The sequence below is a fragment of the Salvia miltiorrhiza genome, unplaced genomic scaffold, assembly GCF_028751815.1.
Source record: "Salvia miltiorrhiza cultivar Shanhuang (shh) unplaced genomic scaffold, IMPLAD_Smil_shh original_scaffold_438, whole genome shotgun sequence".
Lineage (NCBI taxonomy): Eukaryota > Viridiplantae > Streptophyta > Magnoliopsida > Lamiales > Lamiaceae > Salvia > Salvia miltiorrhiza.
In genome coordinates, this window is record NW_026651547.1 from 316,443 (window position 1) to 343,129 (window position 26,687).

Consider the following 26,687-nt stretch of genomic DNA (forward strand, 5'->3'; position numbering starts at 1 on the left):
ACTGTCGAAAGTTGGGGGTTTCTCCTTCCTAAATTTTTTTGCTGCAGTGCATTCAGGAATCCCAGGAGGTACAAAATTTTCATAGCCATGTCCTCTTCCTCGACCTCCGTGTCCTTTGCCGCGTCCCTATCTCCGTCCACGACGACGTCCACGTCCACCAATGACAAAGTCGTCCTCTGGAATCTTGGCCTCAAATTCATAACCATGGTCTTCCATTCTATAGTTCGTGTTCGTTGATTAATAGGAAGCAAAAATCTAGTTAGCAATATACACACATTCATTATCGAACTGAGAAGTCCATTCAAGTACTAAAATAGATCAATAACAATCAACAACACTAGATGCGTATGTCTAAGTATTCATCATCAGTCAAATACAAAATAAAACAACTGGATATGTGGTGTTCGGACAAAGCTCGGGCTATCTACTCCCCGACTTCCCAAAAATGAAACGAAATCCGACACCTATGTTATTTGTCAAAAACAATGCTATGGTAGCATGAACTAGGATGAGACTGTGATGGAGCCATCTCCCAACAGTGGTGAACCTTCATCCTCTCAGTCGTGGATGCCAAAATTTGACTCAACCTAGAACACCTCTAGTTTGACTTGCAATAGAACAAGGACATCCTAGTGATGGTAAGTTGACCCAGTGTCATCTCTCAAGGAAAGTCTTTAAGGGCTTTTAATTGTATCGTAGGAAAAAGCAATAAAAGAAAGCAGTAAAGAGTTTGATTTTAAAAACTGAAACTTAAACTTAAATTTAAACTTAAACTTGAATTAAACTTGACTTGAATTTAAACTTAATCTAGGCAAGAATTTAAACAACTTAAATTAAACCTACTTATGAAATTTAAATACTTGTGAATTTAAAGACTTCTAATCTAGGCGTGAAACTAAATTGCATAATTTAAATTGCATAATTAAAAAGAAAGCATAAACATAAAGACAAAACGTAAACATGATTAAACAAAATAAATTGAATTAAAATACGAAATACCGTAAACATCTTGAACGTGTAATTGTGTCACGCAATCACAATCCAAGAATAAAAACTAAACAAATCTAAATTGAAACCTAATTAAAAATCGACAACTATGAACGCAAGTAAATCCTAAGCTTCGGATGCCAACAGATCTCAAAGGCGTCCAAAAATTAGGGCAAGGGATATGTTTACAATGAAAAGTATGGCCCTATTTATAGACTTCGAATTTCTCTAGATCACCATGGAAGTTGCCATGCAAAGTAGAATTCTAAAGGCAATAGAATCGTGCAAGATAAGGCAACTTCCAGCTGTGACGCGCGCTGCAAGTCATCTCCATTCTGGCTGAATTCGCGACTCTCGCCAGAGAAATGGCTTCCGCTCTGGCTTCTTGATTTCTCTGCTCTGGCTTGGTTCCTCTGGCACGTTCGATTCCTCTGGCACTTTCGATTCCTCTGGCACTTTCGATTCCTCTGGCACTTCATTTCTCTGGCTTTTCATTCCTCTGGCTATTGGTTTCTCTGCTCTGGAGATTGGTTCTTCTACTCTGGCGAGTTAACTTCGCTGCTCTGGGCTTTGATTTTTCTGGCGAGTCACTTCGCTGCTCTGGCATGCGGAACTCGCTTCTCTGACGTGCTAGAGTATGCACAAAAACGTAATTCTTAGCCCAAACTCTCCAAAATTTGCACTCTTCATCTCGAAAACCTAAATCTCCTGCAAAGCATAAAATACACCATAAAACGCACCAATTTCCAGAAGATTATCTTAAAATAAAGCTCATGCAAGCCCCTAAAATTAGAACAATTAAGCATAAATCAGGTCCTCCTCGGGGTCTTCCTCAGAATAGGGATCCTCCTCGGGGTCGTCCTCCTTGATATCTATGATAGGGATGTCGTCATCTGCTATTACTGGGAAGGCTGGAGGAGCAGGTGGGTCCTCCAACATAAACTCCAATCCCATCATGCCATCCTCCGACAGGGCAAAGGGCTGCCCATAATCCTCCAAACAGATGCGGTGACGTCTGGGTACCTCAGGCTCAATGGCTGGCTCCTACTGCTGGGGTACCAATGGAGGTGCTGGTGCATCGACTATTGGGCCCCTAGGTGAGGTGCCCTCATACTCATCCCTACTTCTACGATGAGGTAGAAAAGGGGCTACTGCAGCTGCCGGCTGCTCTAGAGGGAAAAACTGGTGCGATGGCAAAGGTATCTCCACCGGTGGGACTGAAGGTGAAGCGGCAGTGAGTCCATGGCCCACCCACCTATTGAAGATTCACGTACTAAACAAAGCGAAGTTTTCGAGGGGTCAAGACGTGAATAGTTGCGGGTGTGAGGTAGCATCCAGCTGTTCATCAGCCCAGTCTCTCCAGCCGAGAGGTAGTTGGCGAATAAGCTGTTGACCAGCCTCGTAGTCCGTGACACCTGCTGCCTTCACGACCTGCCAAGCATGCACGAATCGCCCTAAAAACGCTCCGAAGGCTCAGTTGAATCCCACCGGCACAACAAAAAATGTCGAAGCTTCTCTTCCATCTCTTGAGTGTGCCTCATTTGTGCGATAACACCCATAATTTCTGAAGAGGTTGGGGGTGGTCGGGGTGGTTCCATCTGGAGAAAAAAAAATAAAAAATGAGGCGCCCTATAAAGAAAAGAACCATTCCAACAAGGCTTATTCTTTTTCAAAGGATATGGATAACTCAAGCAAATGAAGTTTTGGGATAGACCGAGCCCTTGACGATTCAGCAGGAAATATTTATCGAGTTGGATTTTCCCAAATCCCCTCGACCCAACAAAAAGGATGACATGTTGTGGTTGTAAGTGCCCACTGCCAATAAGGAAAGTTTCAAAAGAATATTAAGAACCAAGAACCCTCTGATACCACTTGTGACAGCCCATACTTGGGGAAAGATAGGAATGTAATAAATAAAAAGACTTATTATAATGGAAGTTGTTGATGACAAAAAATGAGTTTATAGCCTTTATAGCTTCCACGATTTTGCTCCTCCATTTTTCCGTGGTCCTTTGGGCATCTTCCTTAACAAGCTCAAGAGCATAAGCTTGATGCAGCTGTGGGCCCTGAGTGTTAGACTTTCCAGTTTGTTGCGACTGCTGCAGCTGATTCAAAGCCCCTGTAAGTTGCCCAACTGTAGTCGCGAGACGCTTGATAGTAGCACTCTGAGCCTCCATCGCTTGCTTGCTAGCTTGCATAAATGATTGCATCGTGTCCTCCAATGATGGTCCCGAGTGTTGGTACTGCTGCTGCTGGGGCTCAAAATTGTTCTGCTGCACTGAGCCCTGATTGTACTACTGAGGAAAATTCTGCTGTTGCGGCGCAAATTTTTTTTGCTGAGGTGAGAAATACTACTGCTGATTCTGATATCCCATCTGTTGTGGTCTGCGGAATTGATTTCCTTGATTTGATCTTGATCCTCCACAAACTTGATTTCTCCATCCAGAATTCTGCTGACCTTGATTAAATTGGGATCTGTTTGAATATCCTTGAGCATATTAAACTTCAGCTTGTCCTTCTGGCGTGTAATCTCCCATTCAGTGACACTCATTAATTCCATGGTTAAAATCTCCACAACTTCCATGCCTTCTGTATTCTGCTCTCTCACCGGAGGGGTCTCCATCTTGCTCATCTTGAGCTGCTGCAATTATATCATAATAGTCGCCATCAGCTTTTGCAGCTCGCCAGTCGGTGCTACGGCTTTTGCTTCAACTTTTTTTCCTCAGATCAACTTCTGTTGGGAACTCTCAGCTAGAGTTTGGAAAATCTGATTAAGCTCTGCAACTGTTTTCCCGGCTTTGTTCCCTTCTGCAGTACTCACCGTGAATTGAGCAGTCTGAACCAATCCATCATACAAAAATTGACTCAACATCACAGGAGGCAACTGATGCTGGGGGCATTGCCGGAGCAGCTCCTGAAATCTCTCCCACTCCTCATGGAACGGTTCATCCGCTCCTTGGATGAAATTCATAATCTGGGTACGAATTTCCTGCGTCTTGTGATTGGGTTAAAATTTCAGCATGAATTTTTCGCATGCCTCTCCCCAAGTTTTGATGGAATTTGGCGGCAAGGATAACAGCCAGGTCCTTGCCCTATCCTTTAATGCATACTGGAAGCAGCGGGAAGGTCTGCACTTGGGTGCAGAAATCTCGAATAAACTTTAGGGCGTCTTCACTAGGCATCCCATAGAAGAGGGGCAACAAGTTTGAATCCTGGGGTTTCAGGCTATAATTCCTGACTGCAGTAGGAAGAACTATAGCTGAACTTGTGGCCTTAATGACAGGCCGGGCAAAATATCCCATGTACTGCAGATTTCCTGCAGCCGTCTCTTCTTCTTCTTTTGCTACAGACTCTTCAGAATGGTCAGAGTCAGATTCTGCAGTATCCTGCAGATTAGTATCTGAATAAAAGTTTTCTGCTCTTTCACGATTTTTTCCATAAAACTGTTTGAACTGGATCCAGACTCCTTCCTGCGGTTTGGAAATAAATCCTTGCATGCACAACACTAATAAACGGATCAAATGCACCAGAGGGAGAAAATAACTGAATCAAAAGAAAGAAATAAAATAAACACAGAAAACAAAACAAGACAATAAAACGCCTAAAGCCTTCCCCAGCAACGACGCCAAAATTTAACTCAACTCAAAACACCTATTGAATTGACTCGCAATCGTATGAGGTCAATTGCAGTGGAATAAGCTAACCCAAGTGATTTATGCTTAATAGTTCTTATTTTGGGGGTTTGATTGTGCTAGTCTGAGTTTATTTGTTCTGGAATCTAGTGCATTTATGAGTCGGTTTGTTGTTTTGCAGGAGATATTGATCAAATAGGAGGAACAATGCTATGTTGGAGATATTGGATCAGAAATTATTTATTTGGGCTCAAAGTGGTGCCCAGCGCTGATAATCACTCGCCAGCGCTGACAAGGCCGCAGCGCTGACAATCCCTCGCCAGCACTAACAACACTCCCCAGAGCGGTCAAGGCCGCCAGAGCTGCCTACTCGCCAGAGCTTCCTACTTCGCCAGAGCTGCCTACTTCGCCAGAGCTGCCTACGTCACCAGCGCTTCACACGTCTCCAGAGCTGGAATTCACGTGCAAGGTTGCCAGCGCTGGTAATTACTCGCAAGGCCGCCAACACTGCTCCAGAGCTGGCAATCACTCGCCAGCGCTGCCGAAACTTGCCGAGCACCTTATCCCTCGCTGCAATCTCTTGTCGCGCACGCATGTCTTGTCGACTCTCTTTAGGCCCAGATTGGCTGGCCCCTCTTGTTTTCATTAAGGTTGATGAAAGGCAGTCTATAAAAAGGGCTTAACTGCTCTTTATCATGATAATCTTCAGCCTCCGGCACCAAAAACACTTTAGCGTTTTTCTAGTTTTCATAGTTCTTTGAGTTTTTCGAGATTCTGTTCTAGTTAGCTTTCATTTACGTTTTGATTTAATTTTCCATTTCGAAGTTGTAATCAGTGACAGTGATTTCATTCTCACGAGGTTATTGGTATTTCTTATTTCCGTTACTCTCTTTGAATATGCATGAATTACGTTGCGCTTTCAATTTGCAATTTCATTTATGTCAAATTAGATTAGAAGTTTTTATTTACGGTTATTTAAATTGTTAGCGTAGTAGCTTTTAATTCCTAGTAGCCTTCACTTAATCATTTAATTCTGCCTAGGGTTTAATAGTTTATTTCCACATCACTACTTGTGTTTTGTTCTTTTCTGCCTTGTTATTTCTGAGTTTAGTTTTAAGTTAAGTTTTCAATTACAACCCTTAGTTTAATTATAATAATCAAACTTAAACTTTACTGCTTTCGCTGTGATACAATTAGGAGCCCTGTTGAATCTTCCTTGAGAGACGACTTGGGTTAGCTTACACATTATAATAGATCTCGTACGATTGCGAGTCAATCTAGCATAGTGTTTAGGTTGAGTCAAATTTTGGCGCCGTTGCCGGGGAAGGTTTTAGGCATCTTAATTTTGTCACGTTGTTTTCTGTGTTTCTTTTCTGTTTCTTTTGACTCTGTTATTTTTCTCCCGTCGGTGCGTTTGATCCGTTTGTTAGTGTTGTGCATGCAGGGTCGCCGAAGCTTAATACAGGAATTGGTGCCCTACGTCGATAACATTAATAGGACCAGTGGTGTGTTTAGAAAGAACATCAAGGAATTATTTTCTAACCAACGGGAGGAGGAATCTGAGTCCAGTTCAGACGAGTCTGTGGAAAAATAGCACGAGCGCGCAATGAGTCCTAAGTCAGATACCACTCTGGAGGATACTGTAGATACTGAATCTAATCATTCTGAAGAATCCAGAGGTTATCAAACAGAAAAAGAAGAAGAGCCAGCCAACCACAACAAAGAAGAGATGGCGCAAAACAATCTGCAGTACATGAGAGATTTTTCATACAAGGAGCTGATGAGCCTTTTCATGAGGCATGGGAAAGATTTCAGGAGTTGCTCAGGGAATGTCCGCAGCATCAGCTGCCTCCTGTGATGTTGAGCCAGTTTTTCGACGATGGATTGATTCAAACTGCTCAATTTATGGTGGACAGCACTGCAGGCGGGAACATAGCTAGAAAGACAGCTGCAGAGCTGAACTAGATTTTCCAGACTCTGGCCGAGAGTTCTCAGTAGAAGTTAACCCATGGACGCCGGGTTGAGGCCAGCGCAGTAGCACCAACTGGCGAGCTACAAAAATAGTTGGCTACACTTATGAGAGAAGTACAACAGCTCAAGATGAGCAAGTTGGAAACTCCACCTATTCAAGAGCAGATCGTAGAAGGTTGTGGAATATGTGGAGAATTTGGCCATCGAGTCAATGGATATCATAGAATGGGGGAATACACGCCAGAGGGAGAAGATGAAGTTTATTCAGCTCAAGGATATCCAAGCAGACCCCAATTTGAGCAGAGACAGAATTATAATCAAGGCCAACCGAACTTCAATAACGGGTGGATAACTCAAGTTCCAGGAGGAAGTCAAGGAAATCAATTCCGTAGACCACCTCAATTGGGATATCAAAATCAGCAACAAATTTTTCCACAGCAGCAGAATTTTTCCCAACAGTATCCACAGTAGTATCAGCAGTTCCCTATGCAAGAAGGGAATTTTCAGCCTCAACAATTTCAGAATGCTCCGTAGTATCAAAAGCAGATTCCACAGCAGAAACAGTCTCTGGAGGAGACTATGCAATCTTTTATGGAGATCAGCAAGCAGAATATGGAGTCTCAGGCAGCTACCATCAAACGCCTTGAGACTACTGTGGGATAGCTGTTGGGAACTATGAACCAGCTGCAGCAGCAGAAGCAGGAGCCCGGGAAACTTCATGGTCAGCCATTGCAGGCTCATCAGGCTCTAGCTGTTACTATTCTCTGCAGTGGCAAGACGGTGGCTAATAAAGTGGAAATACCCAGCGCTAACAATCACTCGCCAGCGCTGACAAGGCCAACAGGGCTAATAAGACTGCCAGCGCTGACAAGGCCGCCAGAGCTAATAAGACTGCCAGCGCTAACAAGGCTGCAAGCGCTGACAAGGCCGCCAGCGCTGGCGAGCACCTGCCAAAAACCTGCTGATGAGAAATTGAAGAGCACCTGCCAGGAAGAGAAGGTAGAACAGCAGATGCAGCCAAAAAAGTGGATGAGCAAAACAGTGGAGGCTATAAAGGCTTTCTAACGTCCCAGTCTGCCTCTGCCGCCTGTCATTGTTAAGTCAACCCAACCTCTACCGATGCAAGGAGATCCAAGCAGCTTCATTTTTGGTATTGGTTTGGGAAGAGTTGGAAAGGTCTCGGGTATGCTTAACCTGGGAGCGGCAGTTAACTTAATGCCGTTTGACATCTTTGAGAAGTTGGGAAGAAAGGAAGACGAGCTGAAGTGCACTGATATGAGGATTTAGCTAGCTGATGGTTCTATTAACAGTCCGCGAGGACTTGTGGAGGATGTTGAAGTCATGGTGAGAGGAATCAGAGTGCTAGTGGATTTTGTGGTGCTGGATGCAGGGAAAGGAATTAGAGGAGAGAACGGCCATCTTGTTCTTCTTGGCCGGCCTTTTATGGCCACTACCCAGACTTGCACTGATGTGGGATCTGGAACTTTGAGTATGGTCGGGTCAAGTAGATCGGTGACGTTCTTTGTTTTTGATAAGAAGCCTGTTATTCTACTCTTTCATTGCATAATTGTTCTTATGTTGAGATATTTGACCTTGCGGAAGATGATTGTATTGTGCAGGAATTCCTTGATAATCTGCAGGAGAAAGATAATGTTATGCAGGAGGAGGGCGAAAATGTGCAGGAGTCTCTTGATGACCTGCAACCTGGGGTGGCCATTGAAGAAAAGTCTTTGGACAAGCTGCCAAGCGAATAAGAAATAGTGCAAGAACTTCCGGCTTACTTGAAAGAGGAGACAGCCATTGAAGAAGAAGTTCTGGACGGGCTGCAGTGTGAAGATGGTGCCGTGCAAGGGTTACAGTGTGTACTGCCCTTGGAGAATAAGAAAGATAGGAGTTTTCAATCTGGCTCCCGAAAAAGAGTGGTCAGGATGTCTTTTGATGTAATGAGTGTTGTATGCTCATTAGGAGGACCCGCAGCTGCAATCAAAGAGGATGTGTTTTCACAGGGATTAAGGCAGCTGAAGCTTCAACATGATTTTGGTTAAGAGTTTCTCTAAGTCGGGCTGGCAACTTTAAAACTAGCGCTGCATGGGAGGCAACCCATATTCTTTTTATTTTCGTTCTGCTTGTTCTTTGCTTTATGTTGTGTGTTTCTTGTTTCGGTGCCTGTCTAGTTGGTTTGATTTTGGGTGTTCTTATTTATGGTGCAGAGGATGGGAATTACAGTGCTGCTGTGTTTTGCAGAAGAGTTTATTCGCCAGCGCTGACAAGGCCGCCAGCGCTGACTTTCCCCTCGCCGAGTCCTTAAAGCCCTTAGGCCGCAAACCCTAAACCCCACGCAAAATACTATAAATTTTCGCTTGCCTCCCAAACCACTTCGCCGCCTCTCACAGTGCTTCTGCTTGTCATTGCCAATATTCAAGGACGTTCTTCTAACCCTTTATATTTTTTGCCCTGAGGACATGGCATTCTTTTTGTGGAGGGGGGGGGGAAGGGTGTCTTGTTTGGTCCCTTTGTGCTTGCATATTTTTGATTGGGCGATTGGTCTCCATGTTCTTAGCTTGTTCTTGGATGCTTGCTAATTTTTATGAATTTGTGGAAGAGATGGTTTTTCGATGTAAATTTCGGGTTAGTGTTGATTGGTGGTTATTCTGGTTTTGCTTTTGATATATGTCTCTTGTTTGTGCAAAGAATTGTGAGTTTTGTTGCAACATTGTTGTAAGCAAGTGAAACGTGATTTATCTGGTAGATGCTATAGGGAGTGTTGTCAGTGTGATTGCCTACGATCGTATCCTTATATGTGAAATATTTGAATGCTGAAAAGTTTGACAGCTCTGAGTCTCTGCTCCTCTAGTTTATCTATGAGCATGGAAAACCACGTGAGAAGACTTTGGATTATATCCAAATGGCTTTATTTCACGAATTATGGCTTAACTGTTGAAATCTAAGTGAAGAGGTCTTAAGCACACAAAGTGTGAGAAATGAAAAGTTGTAAAAATGAGATACTGATTATAAAGGCGATCACATTAGGGAATTCACCTCTAGCGAAGAATTGGGTCTGATCGAATTATTTGCATTGTTGCTGTGTTGCTTCTTAAACTTTAAGATACTTGCATCATCTTGAGAGACATGTGTTGATTGGAAAATTTTGAATTGGCTTGTTGAATGTTTGGATGGAATAGGCATCGTGGAACGCTCTCTTCCTTGGATTTGTATTGATTTTGCTTGAGGACAAGCAAAAGGCTAAGTGTGGGGGGGTTGATTTATGCCTAATTGTTCTTATTTTGGGGGTTTGATTGTGCTAGTCTGATTTTATTTGTTCTGGAATCTGGTGCGTTTATGAGTCGGTTTGTTGTTTTCCAGGAGATATTGATAAAATAGGAGGAAGAATGCTATGTTGGAGATATTGGATCAGAAATTGCTTATTTGGCTCAAAGTGGTGCCCAGCGCTGATAATCACTCGCCAGCGCTGACAATCCCTCGCCAGCACTAACAACACTCCCCAGAGCGGTCAAGGCCGCCAGAGCTGCCTACTCGCCAGAGCTTCCTACTTCGCCAGAGCTGCCTACTTTGCCAGAGCTGCCTACTTCGTCAGAGCTGCCTACGTCGCCAGCGCTGCCCACATCTCCAGAGCTAGAATTCACGCGCAAGGTCACTAGCGTTGGTAATTACTCGCAAGGCCGCCAGCACTGCTCCAGAGCTGGCAATCACTCGCCAGCGCTGCCGAAACTTGCCGAGCACTTTATCCCTCGCTGCAATCTCTTGTCGCGCACGCATGTCTTGTCGACTCTCTTTAGGCCCAGATTGGCTGGCCCCTCTTGTTTTCATTAAGGTTGATGAAAGGCAGTCTATAAAAAGGGCTTAACTGCTCTTTATCATGATAATCTTCAGCCTCCGGCACCAAAAACACTTTAGCGTTTTTCTAGTTTTCATAGTTCTTTGAGTTTTTCGAGATTATGTTCTAGTTAGCTTTCATTTATGTTTTGATTTAATTTTCCATTTCGAAGTTGTAATCAGTGACAGTGATTCCATTCTCACTACGTTATTGGTATTTCTTATTTACGTTAATCTCTTAGAATATGCATGAATTATGTTGTGCTTTCAATTGGCAATTTCATTTATGTCAAATTAGATTAGAAGTTTTTATTTACAGTTACTTAAATTGTTAGCGTAGTAGCTTTTAATTCCTAGTAGCCTTTACTTAATCATTTAATTCTGCCTAGGGTTCAATAGTTTATTTCCGCATCGCTACTTGTATTTTGTTCTTTTCTGCCTTGTTATTTCTGAGTTTAGTTTTAAGTTAAGTTTTCAATTACAAGCCTTAGTTTAATTATAATAATCAAACTTAAACTTTACTGCTTTCGCTGTGATACAATTAGGAGCCCTGTTGAATCTTTCTTGAGAGACGACTTGGGTTAGCTTACACACTACAGTAGATCTCGTACGATTGCGAGTCAATCTAGCATAATATTTAGGTTGAGTCACCAAGTCGTCTTTCAAGGAAGGCTAAACAGGGTGTTCACTCGTGTTGCACATAGATAACAGAAAAAAAACCTAAACACTATAATGAAGATTTTAAGGACTGACTCTCTCTCTCTCTTTTTATCTAGCGCGTAATTAAAATAAAGCATGTAAATTATCTAGGCATGAAATAAAGCGAGTAAAATTATCTAGACAAGAACTAAAATAATATTGTTAGGTCCGGAGGGTCTCAAATAGGTGTCCAAACAGTTTTGTCAAAACATGGTTGACGACTGATACTGAACACTCTTCAGTAAAGAGTTATCAGTTAAGTCAAAGACTTTAACTGATACATGTAAGGCTTCAGTCGAGTTTGATAAACAGAGATGTGTTATGAATCTTACTGACTATCAGAAGATAGATCAGTTAGACTAATAACACGCGCAGCGAAAAACTTTTGTTTCAAAATAGCCTGTGATATTAATCACGTTGTCAGTCAGTTAAGTTTCTCTTTGCGATTATTCAATTTTCAGTTTATAAAGGTAAGAGTACAAGTGAGAATGTAAATAACACAAAGATTTTTACGTGGTTCGAAAAACACTTCCTACATCTACAGTCGGTTGATCAGACCAACAACTTCACTAGGCAAGTGCTTACGGGTGCACTGCAAATCGATGCGTGTGCTAACGGGTGCACAACAAACCTGAACGTGTGCTTGCGGGTGCACACAACTGAGACGACTGAAGATCCTATCTTCAGTACCAAACGCACTGGGTTGGATTTCTCACTCCTAGCGCACACTGGGCACTAAGACCTCACGGAGACAGAGCACTGGTCTGAACACCTTTTCGATACGAACACTCAATTCGGTTGGTTGAAGAGAGGATTGAAAACTTGCCAACTAAACTACAAAAAACAAGTTCTTTGCAGTCAGTTTTGCCTAGGCTTTGGATAAACAATGTTTGCCTAAGGTCTAAGAGAATGTATGTAATCAGCAGTGACTGATTTTTAGCTTTGTGATTCTCTTCTTTGATTCAAACTTTGGAGAGGCTTGGTTTAGCTGAGTAACGAATTCGGCAACGTTTCAGCTTATGTTGTTGAATCGGTGAAGATTGAAGTGATCCTCGAGCGCTATTTATTGGAGACATCTTGAATAGATCCATTGGCGGAGATGGTTTTCAAGATTTCTTCCGTTAGAGAGTAATTTGAACTTGGGCTGAGGCTTCAATCTTCGAGGTTCCTTGTTTGGTGAGAACGGCTACTTTGAAGAGCAGGAGATGCGACATCTCTAAAAAGGTAATCACCAAAAAGGAATGGCCTCTACAGAGAAAGGACGATCTTGAAATCTCTGCATTTAATGCGGCTGTACTTCTGGAGTGCATGGCTTCCTTTGAACGTTGGAGGTTCAGTCCGATGAAGAATGTTTAACTAATACTTGACTTTAGTATCAATCCACTGAATCCACGTGGCGCACATTAAGTAATCAGTCGAAACTGATCCTTTGACTGATAAGTCAAATATCAATATTTAACTTTGCCTTAATCGTTACATCAGTCGGCATCTTCAGTCTTCAGTCCTTCGTTCTTCAGTCTTCAGAACAACAACTAAACTAGAGAAAGAACTCTAACACTTGAGTTCGAACAGTTCTAGTCTATTAGAATTGAAACCTATTGATTTTGGTATCAGCAAAACTAGGATTAGGATATTTCATTAAGTTCCCAACAAATACGTAGGAATAAAAAGCATGGAAATCTACGCTAGGGTTCTTGAGGAAAAACAATAATTCATTAAACTAATTGTGCAATATAAATAACAATTATCTTGATAGGGAATCAAATCATTAACTAGAATAAATCTAAAGAGCATACGGAACGAAATAATAGAAACTGTATTGAAAGCATAATTCTCAGAGTTTATCTAGACAATAAATAGAAACTTACAGTAATTGATTATCACTGGAAAAGAATCTCTGACTACTAATTATTCTAGCCGTAAGAATGAAAAATGAAAGTGAATAAACCTTAACTAAGAAATTGGCGTCTGGACCGATGGCTAGAACTGAGTCTGGGAAAGTGTAAGTGTGAGCGTGCCCTAGAAAAATGAGAAGTCCGCTCTTTTATACTCCGGAATGAGAAATACGCCTTTATCTTTTAATTACTGAATTTGGACACATGGCATATTCTAAATGGAGCAAAAGAGCTCGAGCGTTTGGAGTGAGGAACTCGACCGCGGGGATTTGAGGCTCGGGCGAGGGAGGCTAGGCGCTGGGCAATCGGGCAATGGGGTAAAGCCTTGGCCACTGGGGTGGGGTTGCGAGGCAGCTCGGGCGCTGGCCAGAGAGCTCGGCGATGGATCGAAAGATGCGCGAGAGGGAGAGAAGCCAGCGGGCGAGGGAGAGGGGCACTCGGGCGCTGGGAATGCTGCTCTGGCGCGGAAAATCGCGCAGCTCGGTCGCGGGAAAAACCCAGCGCCCGCTGGGGTGCTCACGCGCGGACTGCACTGGCAATATTTTTGTTTCGGCCCATTCTGCTTCGTTACAAGTTTGATTTTAGATCCGTTTTCACCTACGAACTCCTATCGAGACGGGCTACGATTCTTCTGAAGACTAATCAACTAAATTCGAACTCCATAGTTTTCCACTAATTAATCAATTAGAGCATCCAATCCTGAGATAATAAAATAAGCACATAAGCTCAAATCAATCAATTACGGAGTGAACGAGACCAAAAATATAAGCTCATAGCACACCTAAACACCCATCTAATCATCACAAAATAGGACTAAATAGCCACCTCGGCGACGATTTCACCGCCTCACCACAGCAGCGCTTCTGCCAGTGTCGGCTCTCCCCACACTCTCGCAGCCGATCGAGCTGCGGCGTGCCGAAAGCCGTCGTGCCGCCGCCGTCCTCACCACCGGGGCAGAAGACCCCCTTCTCTCCAGCCACCATCAAAGGGGATGGGAATCCCTCTTCCCAACCCAAACCTAGTCCAAAGGAAGAAGAAAGGTTTGTTCTCAAAGGAAAATATAATTTTGAAGAAAAATTGAATCTTGGTGAAGGATTTGTGCAGATTCGATTCTTTGCTTCTTCTTTCTCTTTTCTCTTTTTTGTTTTTTGTTTTTATTCAAGGCAGTATAGAGAGCAAGATTATGCCAAAGTCATTGCTGTGGTCTAGGAATTTGAGTTCTAAGTCTAGTTTTTGTCTTAGTGCAGTGGTAAGAAAATGCAAGGTTTGTATTTCAAGAATGGAAGAAAGAACGAACCATGTTCAGATTTGTTTGGTGTGGCTGTACTTTGTTGTTTTGCTGTAACAAGGATGAAAACACTATATATATTTAATGAAAGAGACAAAATGAAGGTTGGTGAATTTGTAACAGAGGTGAATAAAATACTACCTTGATCTGAATGGGTTGTGGTCTTGAATTCCTGAAGTAGAAATAAAATAATGAAGGCTCTGTCCTTTTTGGGTTGAAAAGTAAGTGCAGTGAAAGTGAAAGAAGGAAGAAGAAGTTACCTGCAGATTTGATGCAGAAAGGGTGGGAATGTTCTAGTGGATCAGGGATGATTATTTAAAAGGTGAAGAGTGAAAAGATATCAGAAAAGTTGAATCTTAGGAAGGGGAAAGATTTGGGCAGATTTGGAAGAAAATATTTCTCGATAGATGAAAAGATTCTGGCAGCAGAAAAAGAAATTTGATTTTGTCAGATTGTAATCATACAACCTCTCACGCTGCAGGAACTGTTTTGGGCCCTAAAAAAATATCAAGTCCACAATTGTTTGGGCTTAAAGACAAAAATAATTTAATCTCATAACTATTTAAATATATACATATATTTGGGCCTTAGACTCAAAATAATTATAATAAACAAGCTAGATGATAGATAATTGAATAAATAAAATGAGGAATATTTTTAATACTAATATTTTTCATAAAATCCCATAATGGATCAAAATTTAGTCGATCGATAAATAATAAAATTGAGAATATAACTATATCGATTTCCTTGATGTAATTATTAAATATCGGGCGTGTATCAATAGCGTACTTAATCTCTTATTTTCTATATTTCCTATGAAAAAGGCGGGATATCATATATACAAATAATAATAATAATAATATTTAATCATAAAAAGTTAAGACACTAATAATAGTGTATTGGTGGGTCTTAAGGATCAGCCATTATTTGGTTGCAATTCAAATAAAAATGGGTTAATTGTAGTTAATAATCGAACTTTGAAGTTATTTATAAAAATTATTGAAACTTTAAAAATAACTTGAACAATGAAGTCATTTTTGAAAATAGCATGAATTTTAAAAAATGCAGTATAAAAGATGGCCTAAACTTTGAAATCGTTAGTAAAAATTGTCTGAACTTTACGAAATCCAAAAAAAAAATTCTAAACCTTGAAATTATTTGTAAAATAGATCGAACTTTAAGAAATCCAAAAAAATTGGCCGAATGTTCATAAATACAAAAATGACTTAAATTATGACGACATGAAAAGTTCAAAATTGATATTAAAATTACGTGAAAATTCTAAATTCACTTGATATATTCTCAACAAAATATAAGAATTCTCTTTTCCTATGAACCCTATATAATCTCGATATTAGGGTTATCATGTTCATGAAAATCTAATAAATGTATGTGTTATCATGTTCGTGAAAATCTAATAAATAATTTATGAAACACTGGCCGATCTTCCTTGTTGAGGAATGTCTTTAATACAAATTTTCATTCTCTATTTGTGCGAGATCAGGATTATATGAGCCTGAAATTTAAGAAATTCATGTTGTCATGCATATGAATGCTGTCAAAATACTTTACGAGAAAAATTGTTGTGCGAGATTAAGATTCTTAGTAGAAGAGAATTCTTATGTTTTGTTAGGAATATTTCAAGTGAATTTAGAGTTTCCTCTTCATTTTCACATCAATTTTTGACTTTTCACGTTATCATAATTAGAATCTAGAAGTGTAATCTCATGCCATTTTTATTAGTAACATTTATATATATTTCTGAAGTTCAGACCATTTATTGTATTTTTTAAATTTAAGTACTATTTTTACAAATGCTATTTTTAAAATTTAGATATTTTTTACAAATAATTTCAAAATTTAGTCTTTTATTTCTTTCTATATTCTAAAGTTTAGGCCATAAATTACGATTAATCATAATAAAAAATTAAAATCATTATGCGGTGGACGGCATTTGCCAAATCGAAGTTTTGAATGGCAATTAACAACTTATAAAGAACACTGAAGTCTGAACATGCTCGGAATGGCAATTAACAATTGGTAAGTATTCCTAAGAAAAATTGCACTTTTTGAGTTTAATTTGTTGCCACTTGCAGTTGCCAATCGACGTTTATGGAATCCTTTTTCTGCGCTTTTTTGGGCAGACTTGCTGTCGATTTTATATGATTATTTCCTCCATATTTGATCAATTATCTTAAGTAAAGAAAAGTTTGATATGGACATGAAAAATAAATCCGTGGATATTGTAGTTCTGAATGCACTACTCGAAAAGGAACCATTAATTAACACTAGCATGTCAATGAGAGTTTGTGGCCTCATAATTCTCACTTAAATCTCATATTCTATCACTACAAAAAAGTGCCGGAATACCGGCGAAATTACCGGCGGCAAACTTACCGTCGGTCCAATGATGACAAAACAAGGCGGGTCGTTTTTTTGGTTTACCGACGGCATTGTCGCCGCCTCTAAGTACCGGCGGCACGCCGCCGATATTTATAAAATAATTTAATTTAACTTTAAATTTAAATACAATGGGATTACCGGCGGCATTGCCGTCGGTAATTAGCGGCGGCATAATTGTTAAATTAAATAGGCCTCCAGATCCACTTTTCACGCAGACCTTACGCCTCTCTCCAGACCCTCCCTGCCGCACCTCCCCCTCCCCCCAGTCGCCGCCTCGCCGACCCCCAGCCACCGCCGCCGTCAGTCCACCGCCGCCGGCCAGCCACCCTGCAGGTATTATTTCTCTCTCTTTCTCTTTATCTCTCACTTTCACATCTCATTTAATTTATTTCTTTAACATTTCAGTTGAACGAACAAGCAGCACGAGAGGCCAAACGAGAGGCTTCTCGAGCAGAACGTGAGGTCCTCGAGCAGCGTATGGCTCAATTCGAGGAGTTCATGAGGCGGTCGGGTCAGCTACCTTGAGCAACACTTCTTGTTTTGGAACTATTAATTTCATGTTTTGGACTATTTAATTCATGTTTTGGAACTATTTGTTTGAACTATGTTTAGGAACAAAATTACACTTGCACTTTCTTTTTACATTTATGTTATGTTGAGCAACTATTAATTTCATGTTTTCAAGCAACATTACAATTACTTCGTAACAAAGTAATAAATTCAAAATAACGACGAATGGAAATAAATTCAAATTACTTATCTTATAACAAATTATCTCCCTTGTTTTTTATAAAAATAAGGACGTATGGAAATAAATTCAAAATACAATTATCAAAATAAAATACTTATGGTGTATAAACTAGATTGATTAATAATAATAATAATAATAATAATAATAATAATAATAATAATAATAATAATAATAATAATAATAATAAATTAATAAATAAATACTTTTGCGACATAAAAATAAAGACAAAAACGAGTTCGATCTGTAATTAACAGCATCTCATGGATACCATCTCGATATATTATAAGGTTATGAATATATGATTTTGTATATTGAATTAGACTTTAAATGGATTAATAGGTACTATATATATCAATAATACGAGTGTTCTGTACTGGTGACCATTCGAAAGGAACTTCAAAGTTAAGCGTGCTTGACTTAGAGCACAACTAAGGTGGGAGACCGACTGGGAAGTTCGTCTAACTTATGAAATAAATAAATAAATAAAAATAATTAATTAATTAATTAAATTACAAAAAAAATTACCGGCGGCATAATGCCGCCGACAATTAGCAGCGGCATTTTACCGCCGGTAATGAAATAATCTCCGGCAGGATTCACCGCCGCCGTCCGGTGAATATTACCGGCGGCAAAATCGCCGCCGGTAATTACCGGCGGCATATTGCCGCCGGTAATGTGCAGGCAGGTCTCCGTCATTCACCGAGGAAATATAACGGTGGGACCTACCACCGTTAAGTACCGGCGGCGTGTTTTGCCGCCGGTAATTGTGTTACCGACGAGAAAATTAGACGCCGCCGGTAATGCCGCCGGTAGTTCAATTTCCGGCGGCCGCCTCGCCATTACCGACGGCAAACGCCGCCGGTAATCAAATGTTTTTTTGTAGTGTATTAACTAAGAATACTTTCTCCATAATCAAAATGAACTATTTAGTCTTACAATGAAGAATGTGTTCCCTATTTATAGAAGTTCACAAGGAGAGTAAATAAGTCAATTCATATTCGGTACGAGCCCTAGGTTGGTTAAGAAGATTCTTCAACAAAAGTTGTCAGTAATTCCTACGTCCTCAGCCCTGATCCAGCACAGAAACTTTTTAGCTCCGGGTTTTCCTCTGTGGACACGTCAGCCCGGTCCGATGAAGCGAGTTATCTCTTCCCTGTTTTGTCACAGCTCTGACATCCGCTCCATGTTGTGCTCCTCTGGTCGGGTCAGCTCTGGCTCTTCCTGTGGTAAAATTCCTTTGCTCGGGCTCAGAAGCTTCTACTGTGCGGACTTTTCACAAAGAATATCGTTCAGAGTCTTCTTCGCTCTTTCGATTCCAGGGCTGGAATCGCCATTGCTGTTGGACCCGCCTTATACATATTTTACTCCTCATCGTATGAAATATTATGAATTCATTGTGAAAAATAATACATTTAAAAAATAGAAGAATTCAAACCCTGTACCACGAATTCATTCACCAAAATAATAAATGTATCCTAGATTTAAGTACTGGAAATGATTCTTATATTAAATGATATACACATATGGACTCATTTGAACCACTCCCGGCCCTAAACATATATATAAAAGAGTGGTCTAATAAAATATTCATCTTCATCTAGGAAAGAAAGCTAACACTTAATTTCGATTAAGACACTTTTTTTAATTTAACGAGCGATGATTCGATTCTTCTTAGCCGATGTTGTCCTTGGGCTGTTGAACTGAATCCAACCACACCAGAATGGATGGTATAAAGTCCTCCAGGTTTTCATATTTTTTGAGAACTTTCAGTTAGGGATGTCAATCGGGCTAATTCACCGGGTTTCGGGCTAGTCCTACCTGATTATTGGGTTATTTGGGTGCGGGCTAATCGGGTTGAAATTTTTTCGAGTTAAAAAATTTCAACCCTAACCCTAAACATTCGGATTTCGGGCTAGCCCATAGGGCTTATTTTTTTTTATATATAAAAAATTAACTAATATATTTCTTTAGAAAATATTATATTTGTAATAAACAAATACATATATAAATAAGTAACATTTCAACATCGACTTACATAATAACTAATATGAAACTCTTAGAGATATATATAAAGATGCAACATTTTTGTTAAGTAATTATCATTTTCTATTTTTTACATCTAAATATTTTATGTTAAGTATTAGATTATAAATACAGATAAGTGAAATGATTAATCTTGAATTTATAATATTGAATCAAAATATATTTCACAAATTTTTGAAAAATATTTTATCATATTAATTTTCAGAAGTAAAAGTAATGAAGTTGGAAATCAAATAAAGAGAAAAATCTCATATAATCAAGTGAACACATTAATTATTTTCGGGTCGGCCCTATAAGATTTCGGATTATTTTCGGGTCAACCTTATCTGGTGTAATGGGCAAAATTCGTATAGCCCATTTAAATGAATATTCGTAGTCCAAATAATCAGCCCAGTTCAAAAATCGAGTTAATTCCAATTAATTCGGCTCATATGCCAAGTCAGTGAGGCCCAATCGCATTAAACCCTACAAAGGGCAGCGACTTGAGGGAGAAGACAAGTCAAGGAGATGATCCCGGAAATATCGGAACAACTAGGGTTTCACGGACGTCTCGGAAAAACCCTAGCCGTCAAGACACCATACTATATAAGAAAACCAACTAGGTCATTCGACCTATCCAATCATTCATACTCTAATCACTGCTACCTGCGCTTATTCTCTACACGATTTGCTTTCTTGCTCAATCGATCCGCCTCCACGCTCTCACGGTCTGAAGTTCAGAACAACCCTGACCCGTCAGGCTGACTAGTCCGACCAACCAGACCGACTACTTCAACCTTGCTCTATTATTTCATTAATTTTACGTTTTATTATTATTTTTACGAATTCCGTCAAATATCTTTTTATTGTTGAACTGACTTGAGCGTCGGAGGCCCTTCCATCGACACCCCCACCGGTGTTCCTAGAAGGGCTCTAACGTGTTTGTGGTTCTCAGATTGCTAGTGCCCGCCGATCCGGACATACCCGACGTCCTATTTCGTGGTTGTTGGATCCATCCCCAACAATTTGGCGCCCACCGTGGGGCCCTAGCAATCAAGCGAATCAACGCACTTTCCACAGATCTCTACGAGCATCAATCATGTCTGACGGTCGTGACGGATCTGAAACTCCCGACGCTCCCCACGTGACTGCTCAGGCTGACTTAGCCGCCCAGATCGCCGCCCTGACTGAACAGATGAATCAGGAGCGAGAGAGATGCAAAAAGTTGGAAAGGGAGAACGCCAACTTGTATGACCGTCTCGAAGCTATGGAGCCTATCGAGATCATCGAACCTCCCGGCTTCCGAGCCCAAGTGTCTTCCATGCAGCCTCTGGGAGATACACCGATCACTCACAAGGACGGATCCAACCACCTCGTGACGGATCTGTCATCTTCGGTAAGAAATCGTAATGTAGTTGGTAACCAGACTGACCCCGGTCGTGTGACTTTGAATGCAGGTATTAACATGACAACATCCGCGCTGGAGCAAGTGCGGGAACTTGGTCAACTCAACCCAGACGCCAGAACGTCAGGAACACTCCGACAAGATGGAACAACCATCACCGGAGGACAACATGCTCGAACCATCTTCACCACGCCGGGCGGAGCAATGAGCAATATCGCCGTTGGAGGCGCACAACCTACCATACTAGGGCTAAATCAGACGGCCACGCCGCCAACCCAGGTTAACCAACAGCCTGACGGACACGGTCCAAGGGAGTTCACCCAAGACCAGCTGTTCACCAATGAATTCACTCAACCAGCCACAACCGGCCCATACGCAATCAGAGATGAAGACTTGGCGAGAAAGCTGGCGGAAATGGAGGCCTTGATCCAGCGAATTCCCGGTGTCCCGGCACCCATCCACAAAAGTTCAGAGAACTGCTATGCCGACTCGCCATTTGTGGATGAAATTGCCTTGGTGGAAATGCCCATCAAGTTTAGCTTTCCGAGCATGCAAATGTTCGACGGCACGACGGATCCGACCGACCACATCGCTCAATACAAACAAACGATGTTCACTGCCGCAATTCCTCGTGAATTGAGGCAGGCCTATATGTGTAAGGGGTTCGGTTCTAGTCTGACAGGACCGGCCCTCCAGTGGTACACTAACCTTCCAAATTATTCTATTTCAAGTTTTGCTCAACTAACAGATATATTTGTGCAGCAATATGCTAGTAGCAGGAAACTTGAAAAGATATCGGAGGATCTTTACGCCGTGGTGCAACAGCGTGGCGAGTCTCTTCGAGACTATATCAGCCGATTCAACAAAGAGAATGTGTCCATCACCAATTGCAACACCCAAACAGCGGTCACCGCCTTCCGAAAGGGTCTTCTACCCGACTCAGACCTCTACAAAGACCTCACCAAATACCCTTGTAGAACAATGGAGGATGTCCTTGCCAAGGCATGGGCACAAATCAAATGGGAGGAAGATCAATACAGCCACCACCGATCTTCACCAAGCAGAAACACTAGAAGAGACTCCAGGGTGGATAGGAGGACAAATGATAGGCGGTCTGAGCCTTACCCATCTCCACGACAAGAATACAGAAGGAGACAGTATGACCAACCTTACGAGACACGACCACGTGAAAGGGCCAAGATACCAAAGTACAACTTATCTATCTCGCCAGCCGAGGCGGTCTTAGCTCTCAAGAATCTAGGCAACAAAGTCAAATGGCCGGAAAAGATGAGGGCACCAGCCGACCAGAGAGATAGATCCAAATGGTGCGAGTTTCATGCCGACCATGGACACCGAACAGAGGATTGTATTGCGTTACGATTGGAAGTGGCGCATTTACTCAAAGAAGGTCACCTCACCGAGTTTCTAACAGACAAGGGCCAACACACTATAAAGCATGGAAGTGATAGACGAGACGAGCGCAGAGAAGTCACCCCACCCAACCCGCCAAACCATGAGAGAACAGTCAATGTCATTTCTGGCGGATCAGAAGTTAGTGGGATTACACATTCCGCTGCAAAGAGGCATACCAGGCAAGCCAGGTCTAGCAGAACGGGGGAAGATGTGACTGGTTAAGCTATGGCAGACCAGCCAACACAGACAATCAGCTTTCAAACTACGGAATCAGACAAGCTTCTTAACCCTCATCATGATGCTTTAGTTATTTCTATCTATATTGCCAATTGTTTAACGAAACGGGTGTTGATCGATAATGGCAGCTCTGCCAATATCATGTTTATTAATGCTTTCAGGGAGATGGGTTTGAACGAGTCAAACATAACTAGGAAGACCGCTGTCCTCATAGGCTTCAGCGGTGAGAGCAAAACAACCGTAGGGGAGATCGACCTACCCGTCTATGCCGAAGGGGTCAATTTGTCAACAAGATTCTTGGTGATTGATGCCCCCTCCGCGTTCAACGTCATCCTCGGTCGCCCATGGATCCACGACATGGAGGCAGTCCCTTCCACCTTTCATCAAGTGGTGAAATTTCCAACCAAGTGGGGCGTCAAGGAGATCAGGGGAGAACAAAAGGACTCCAGATCCTGCTACCAGACCACCATGAAGACAAAACATGCTTTATAGCAACTACAGGAAGATGGTTCATCCAACCCCAGGACGGACCAATCACCACAACTAGAGCAACATGAACGACCAGACCAATCCCACAAACTAGAAAATCGAAAGCGGTCTGCCAGCTTTGTTGAAGAAGAAACCGTGGAGATAGATGAAGTCCAAATCAGTACAGACTATCCGGATCGCAAAGTCCGGATAGGGGCACAACTCAATCCTGAATTGAGAAAGAAGCTTATTTCATTTCTTGCTGAGCATTATGATTGTTTTGCTTGGTCCCATGAGGACATGACGGGGATTGATCCGAATATTATTGTTCACAGGTTACAGGTAGACCCAGACTATCCACCAAGGGAACAAAAACGAAGAAAATTTGCTCCTGAAAGAAACCAGATCATCAATGAAGAAGTCACAAAGCTCTTACGGAACGGACTCGTCCGAGAGGCCCATTACCCCGAGTGGCTAGCTAACGTGGTGGTAGTCAAGAAAAAGAATGGAAAGTGGCGAGTGTGTATCGACTTCACAGACCTCAACAAGGCGTGCCCAAAGGACTCGTTCCCGCTACCACACATTGATATGCTAGTAGATGCGACAGCCGGCCATGAGTTGCTGAGTTTCATGGATGCATACTCTGGATACCATCAAATTCGAATACACCCTGACGACGAGGAGAAAATGGCATTCATGACCAACATAGGGTTGTGGTGTTACAAGTATATGCCATTCGGACTGAAGAATGCTGGAGCTACCTACCAACGCCTAGTCAACCGGATGTTTGCGAATCTGTTGGGACAAAAGTGGAAGTCTACATCGACGATATGTTGGTCAAGTCCATCCATGCAAGGGACCACATAGACCACCTGAGGGAGACATTTGAAATTCTTAGAAAATACAATATGAAGCTTAACCCTACTAAATGCTCTTTTGGTGTCAATGCAGGAAAATTTTTAGGTTACATGGTCACCCAACGGGGTATAGAGGCAAACCCAGCCCAAATCGATGCCATCTTAAGTATCCAATCCCCCACATGCGTTAAAGATGTTCAGAAGCTAACGGGAAGGATAGCCGCTCTAAGTCGTTTCATTTCAAGGTCATCCGAAAGATGTCACTCATTTTTCAACACCTTAAGGAGATCAAAAACATTTGAGTGGACAGAAGAATGCGAGGAATCACTAAAACAACTCAAGCAGTACCTGACCAACCCGCCCTTACTCGCAAAACCAAAAGACCACGAAGAATTGTTGGTTTATCTTGCCGTATCCGATACGGCCGTCAGCGCCATGTTGGTCAGGGAAGAAGACGGAAAGCAGTCACCCATCTACTATGTGAGCAAATCTCTGCTCGATGCGGAGACCCGATACGGTCAATTAGAAAAGCTAGCCCTCGCGTTGGTTCACACAGCAAGGAAGTTGCGCCCATATTTCCAATGCCACCCAATCATAGTCGCCACCACATACCCTCTGAAGGCCATACTCCACAAACCTGAATTATCGGGTCGGTTGGCGAAGTGGGCAGTGGAGTTGAGCGAATACGACATTACATTCAAGCCACGTACCGCTCTTAAGTCCCAGGTATTAGCAGATTTTTTAGTTGATTTTACACCTAACCTTACCTTGCAGGCCGATAAGGAAATCTGTTGCATGACCGAACAACCCGACCAAGCTGGAACTTGGAAACTGTATGTGGACGGGTCAAGTAATATGCGAGGAAGTGGACTAGGTCTGGTACTCATCTCACCACTAGGAGACGTGATAGAACAGTCCATCCGCTGTGAATTCAAGGCGACCAACAACGAAGCAGAGTACGAAGCCATGCTAGCCGGACTCGGATTAGCTAAGGAAATGGGGGTAAAACGCATTAAAATATTCAGTGACTCCCAACTTGTAGTTAACCAAATGCAGGGTACTTTTCAAGCCAAGGATGCTAAGATGTTGGCCTACTTGGGCAAAACGAAGGAGCTTCAATCAAGCTTTGAAGAGTTCATCATAAACCAAGTGCCAAGGGGGGACAATGGTCATGCTGATGCTTTAGCCAACCTCGGATCAGCGATCCAGACCGCAAAACCTAAAACCATAACGATCACTTGTCTTCAATGGCCAGCAATTCAAAAGGAGGAGACAAATGAACAGGTCAATGAAGTATCAACAGAACGGACCTGGATGACCCCAATAATAGAATACTTGGAGAATGATGCACTACCGGATGATAGGAATGAAGCGCGTCGCCTTAAAGCTCAAGCAGCTCGATTCTCCATCCTTCGAGGTAAACTATACAAACGATCATTTTCCGGTCCATATTTGAAATGCATTAACCCTGCAGAAGCAAGATACATATTGTCCGAGTTACATGAAGGTGAGTGTGGAAACCACTCGGGTGGGAGAAGTCTTGCACATCGTGCATTAACAAGCGAATATTACTGGCCCACTATGAAAACAGATGCAACTGACCATGCTAGAAAGTGTTATAGATGCCAACGATTCGCCCAAGTGTCACACCTGCCCCCGGAGCCCATGACTGCTATCACATCACCATGGCCATTCATGAAATGAGGGATGGACATCGTGGGCAAGTTACCTGTTGCACCCGGACAGAAGGTGTATATGTTAGCTGTAACCGATTACTTCAGCAAATGGATTGAAGCGGACTCTTTCCACCAAGTCCGTGATAAAGAAGTCAAGGGATTCGTATGGAAGAATGTGATCTGCCGATACGGGGTGCCCAAAGAAATTGTCACGGATAACAGATCCCAATTTATCAGTGCAGACTTCCAAGATTTTTGCAAGTTCTGGAATATAAAGCTCAATTTTTCAACACCAAGGTATCCCCAAGCAAACGGACAAGCAGAGTCTTCCAACAAGACCATCATGAGCATCCTGAAGAAACGACTAGAAAAAGCCAAGGGAAGATGGGCAGACGAGCTACCTGGCGTGCTCTGGTCTTACCGAACAACTACAAGATCATCAACATGAGAAACGCCATTCTCTCTTGCTTATGGAATGGAGGCAATAATTCCAACTGAAAGCGAAGTGCCCACCGCCAGATACGAACTGACAACGGAGGATGAAAACCAAGAGGTTATGTGCCACGAATTAGACTTCCTCGATGAGAAACGGAACAGAGCAAACATGCGACTAGCCTCGTATCAACAAAGTATTGCCCGACATTACAACAAACACATCCGTACCCGCACGTTCAAACCCGGCGACTGGGTGTTACGAAAGGTGTTCCAGAACACCAAGGAGACAGGAGCAGGCAAACTAGGCCCAAATTGGGAGGGACCATATCTGATCACTAAAGTGGTTGGGCATGGAGCATACAAACTACAAACGACAGACGGACGTGACATCAACAATAGCTGGAACGCTATCCATCTCAAACAGTATCACACTTGAACTCCACACTTCTACTATACTTCTATTTTCTTAAAGGTCTCACGAGACCCACTCAACCTACTATACAACTACTGACCTTTCCATGCAGGTCAGAACTACATTTGGGCTTGATCCCTTTAAAGGGTATGTAGGCAGCTCCAAGGAGCGCAGCCCCCACCCCCCCTCAACCCCTACCCTTTCACAACTGCCATTTTCAGCATGTTGAATATATGATTGGACAAGATCCATCCTATCAACCATACACCCACATGCTTCCATAAGTTACAAACAACTTC

General features: G+C 42.1%; 2 protein-coding genes across 2 annotated transcripts; both read left to right on the plus strand.

The window, feature by feature from the left end:
- The first annotated feature begins 22,528 nt into the window (after window positions 1-22,528).
- On the plus strand, window positions 22,529-23,875 carry LOC131004589 (uncharacterized). Its single transcript, XM_057931295.1, has 2 exons — window positions 22,529-22,930; window positions 23,033-23,875. Exons 1-2 carry the CDS (start codon window positions 22,529-22,531, stop codon window positions 23,873-23,875), a joined length of 1,245 nt encoding a protein of 414 aa, XP_057787278.1.
- A 101-nt stretch (window positions 23,876-23,976) lies between these two features.
- On the plus strand, window positions 23,977-25,569 carry LOC131004590 (uncharacterized). The gene has a single exon (XM_057931296.1). It carries the CDS (start codon window positions 23,977-23,979, stop codon window positions 25,567-25,569), a length of 1,593 nt encoding a protein of 530 aa, XP_057787279.1.
- The last annotated feature ends 1,118 nt before the right edge of the window (window positions 25,570-26,687 follow it).

What these genes read in the sequence shown, in the direction of transcription:
- LOC131004589 (XM_057931295.1), top strand. Translation starts at nt 22,529, where the DNA reads ATGGCAGACCAGCCAACACAGACAATCAGCTTTCAAACTACGGAATCA. An exon ending in CTTCCACCTTTCATCAAGTG is followed by an intron (nt 22,931 to 23,032) that starts GTGAAATTTCCA and finishes CATGCTTTATAG; the next exon opens with CAACTACAGGAAGATGGTTC.
- LOC131004590 (XM_057931296.1), top strand. Translation starts at nt 23,977, where the DNA reads ATGGTCACCCAACGGGGTATAGAGGCAAACCCAGCCCAAATCGATGCC.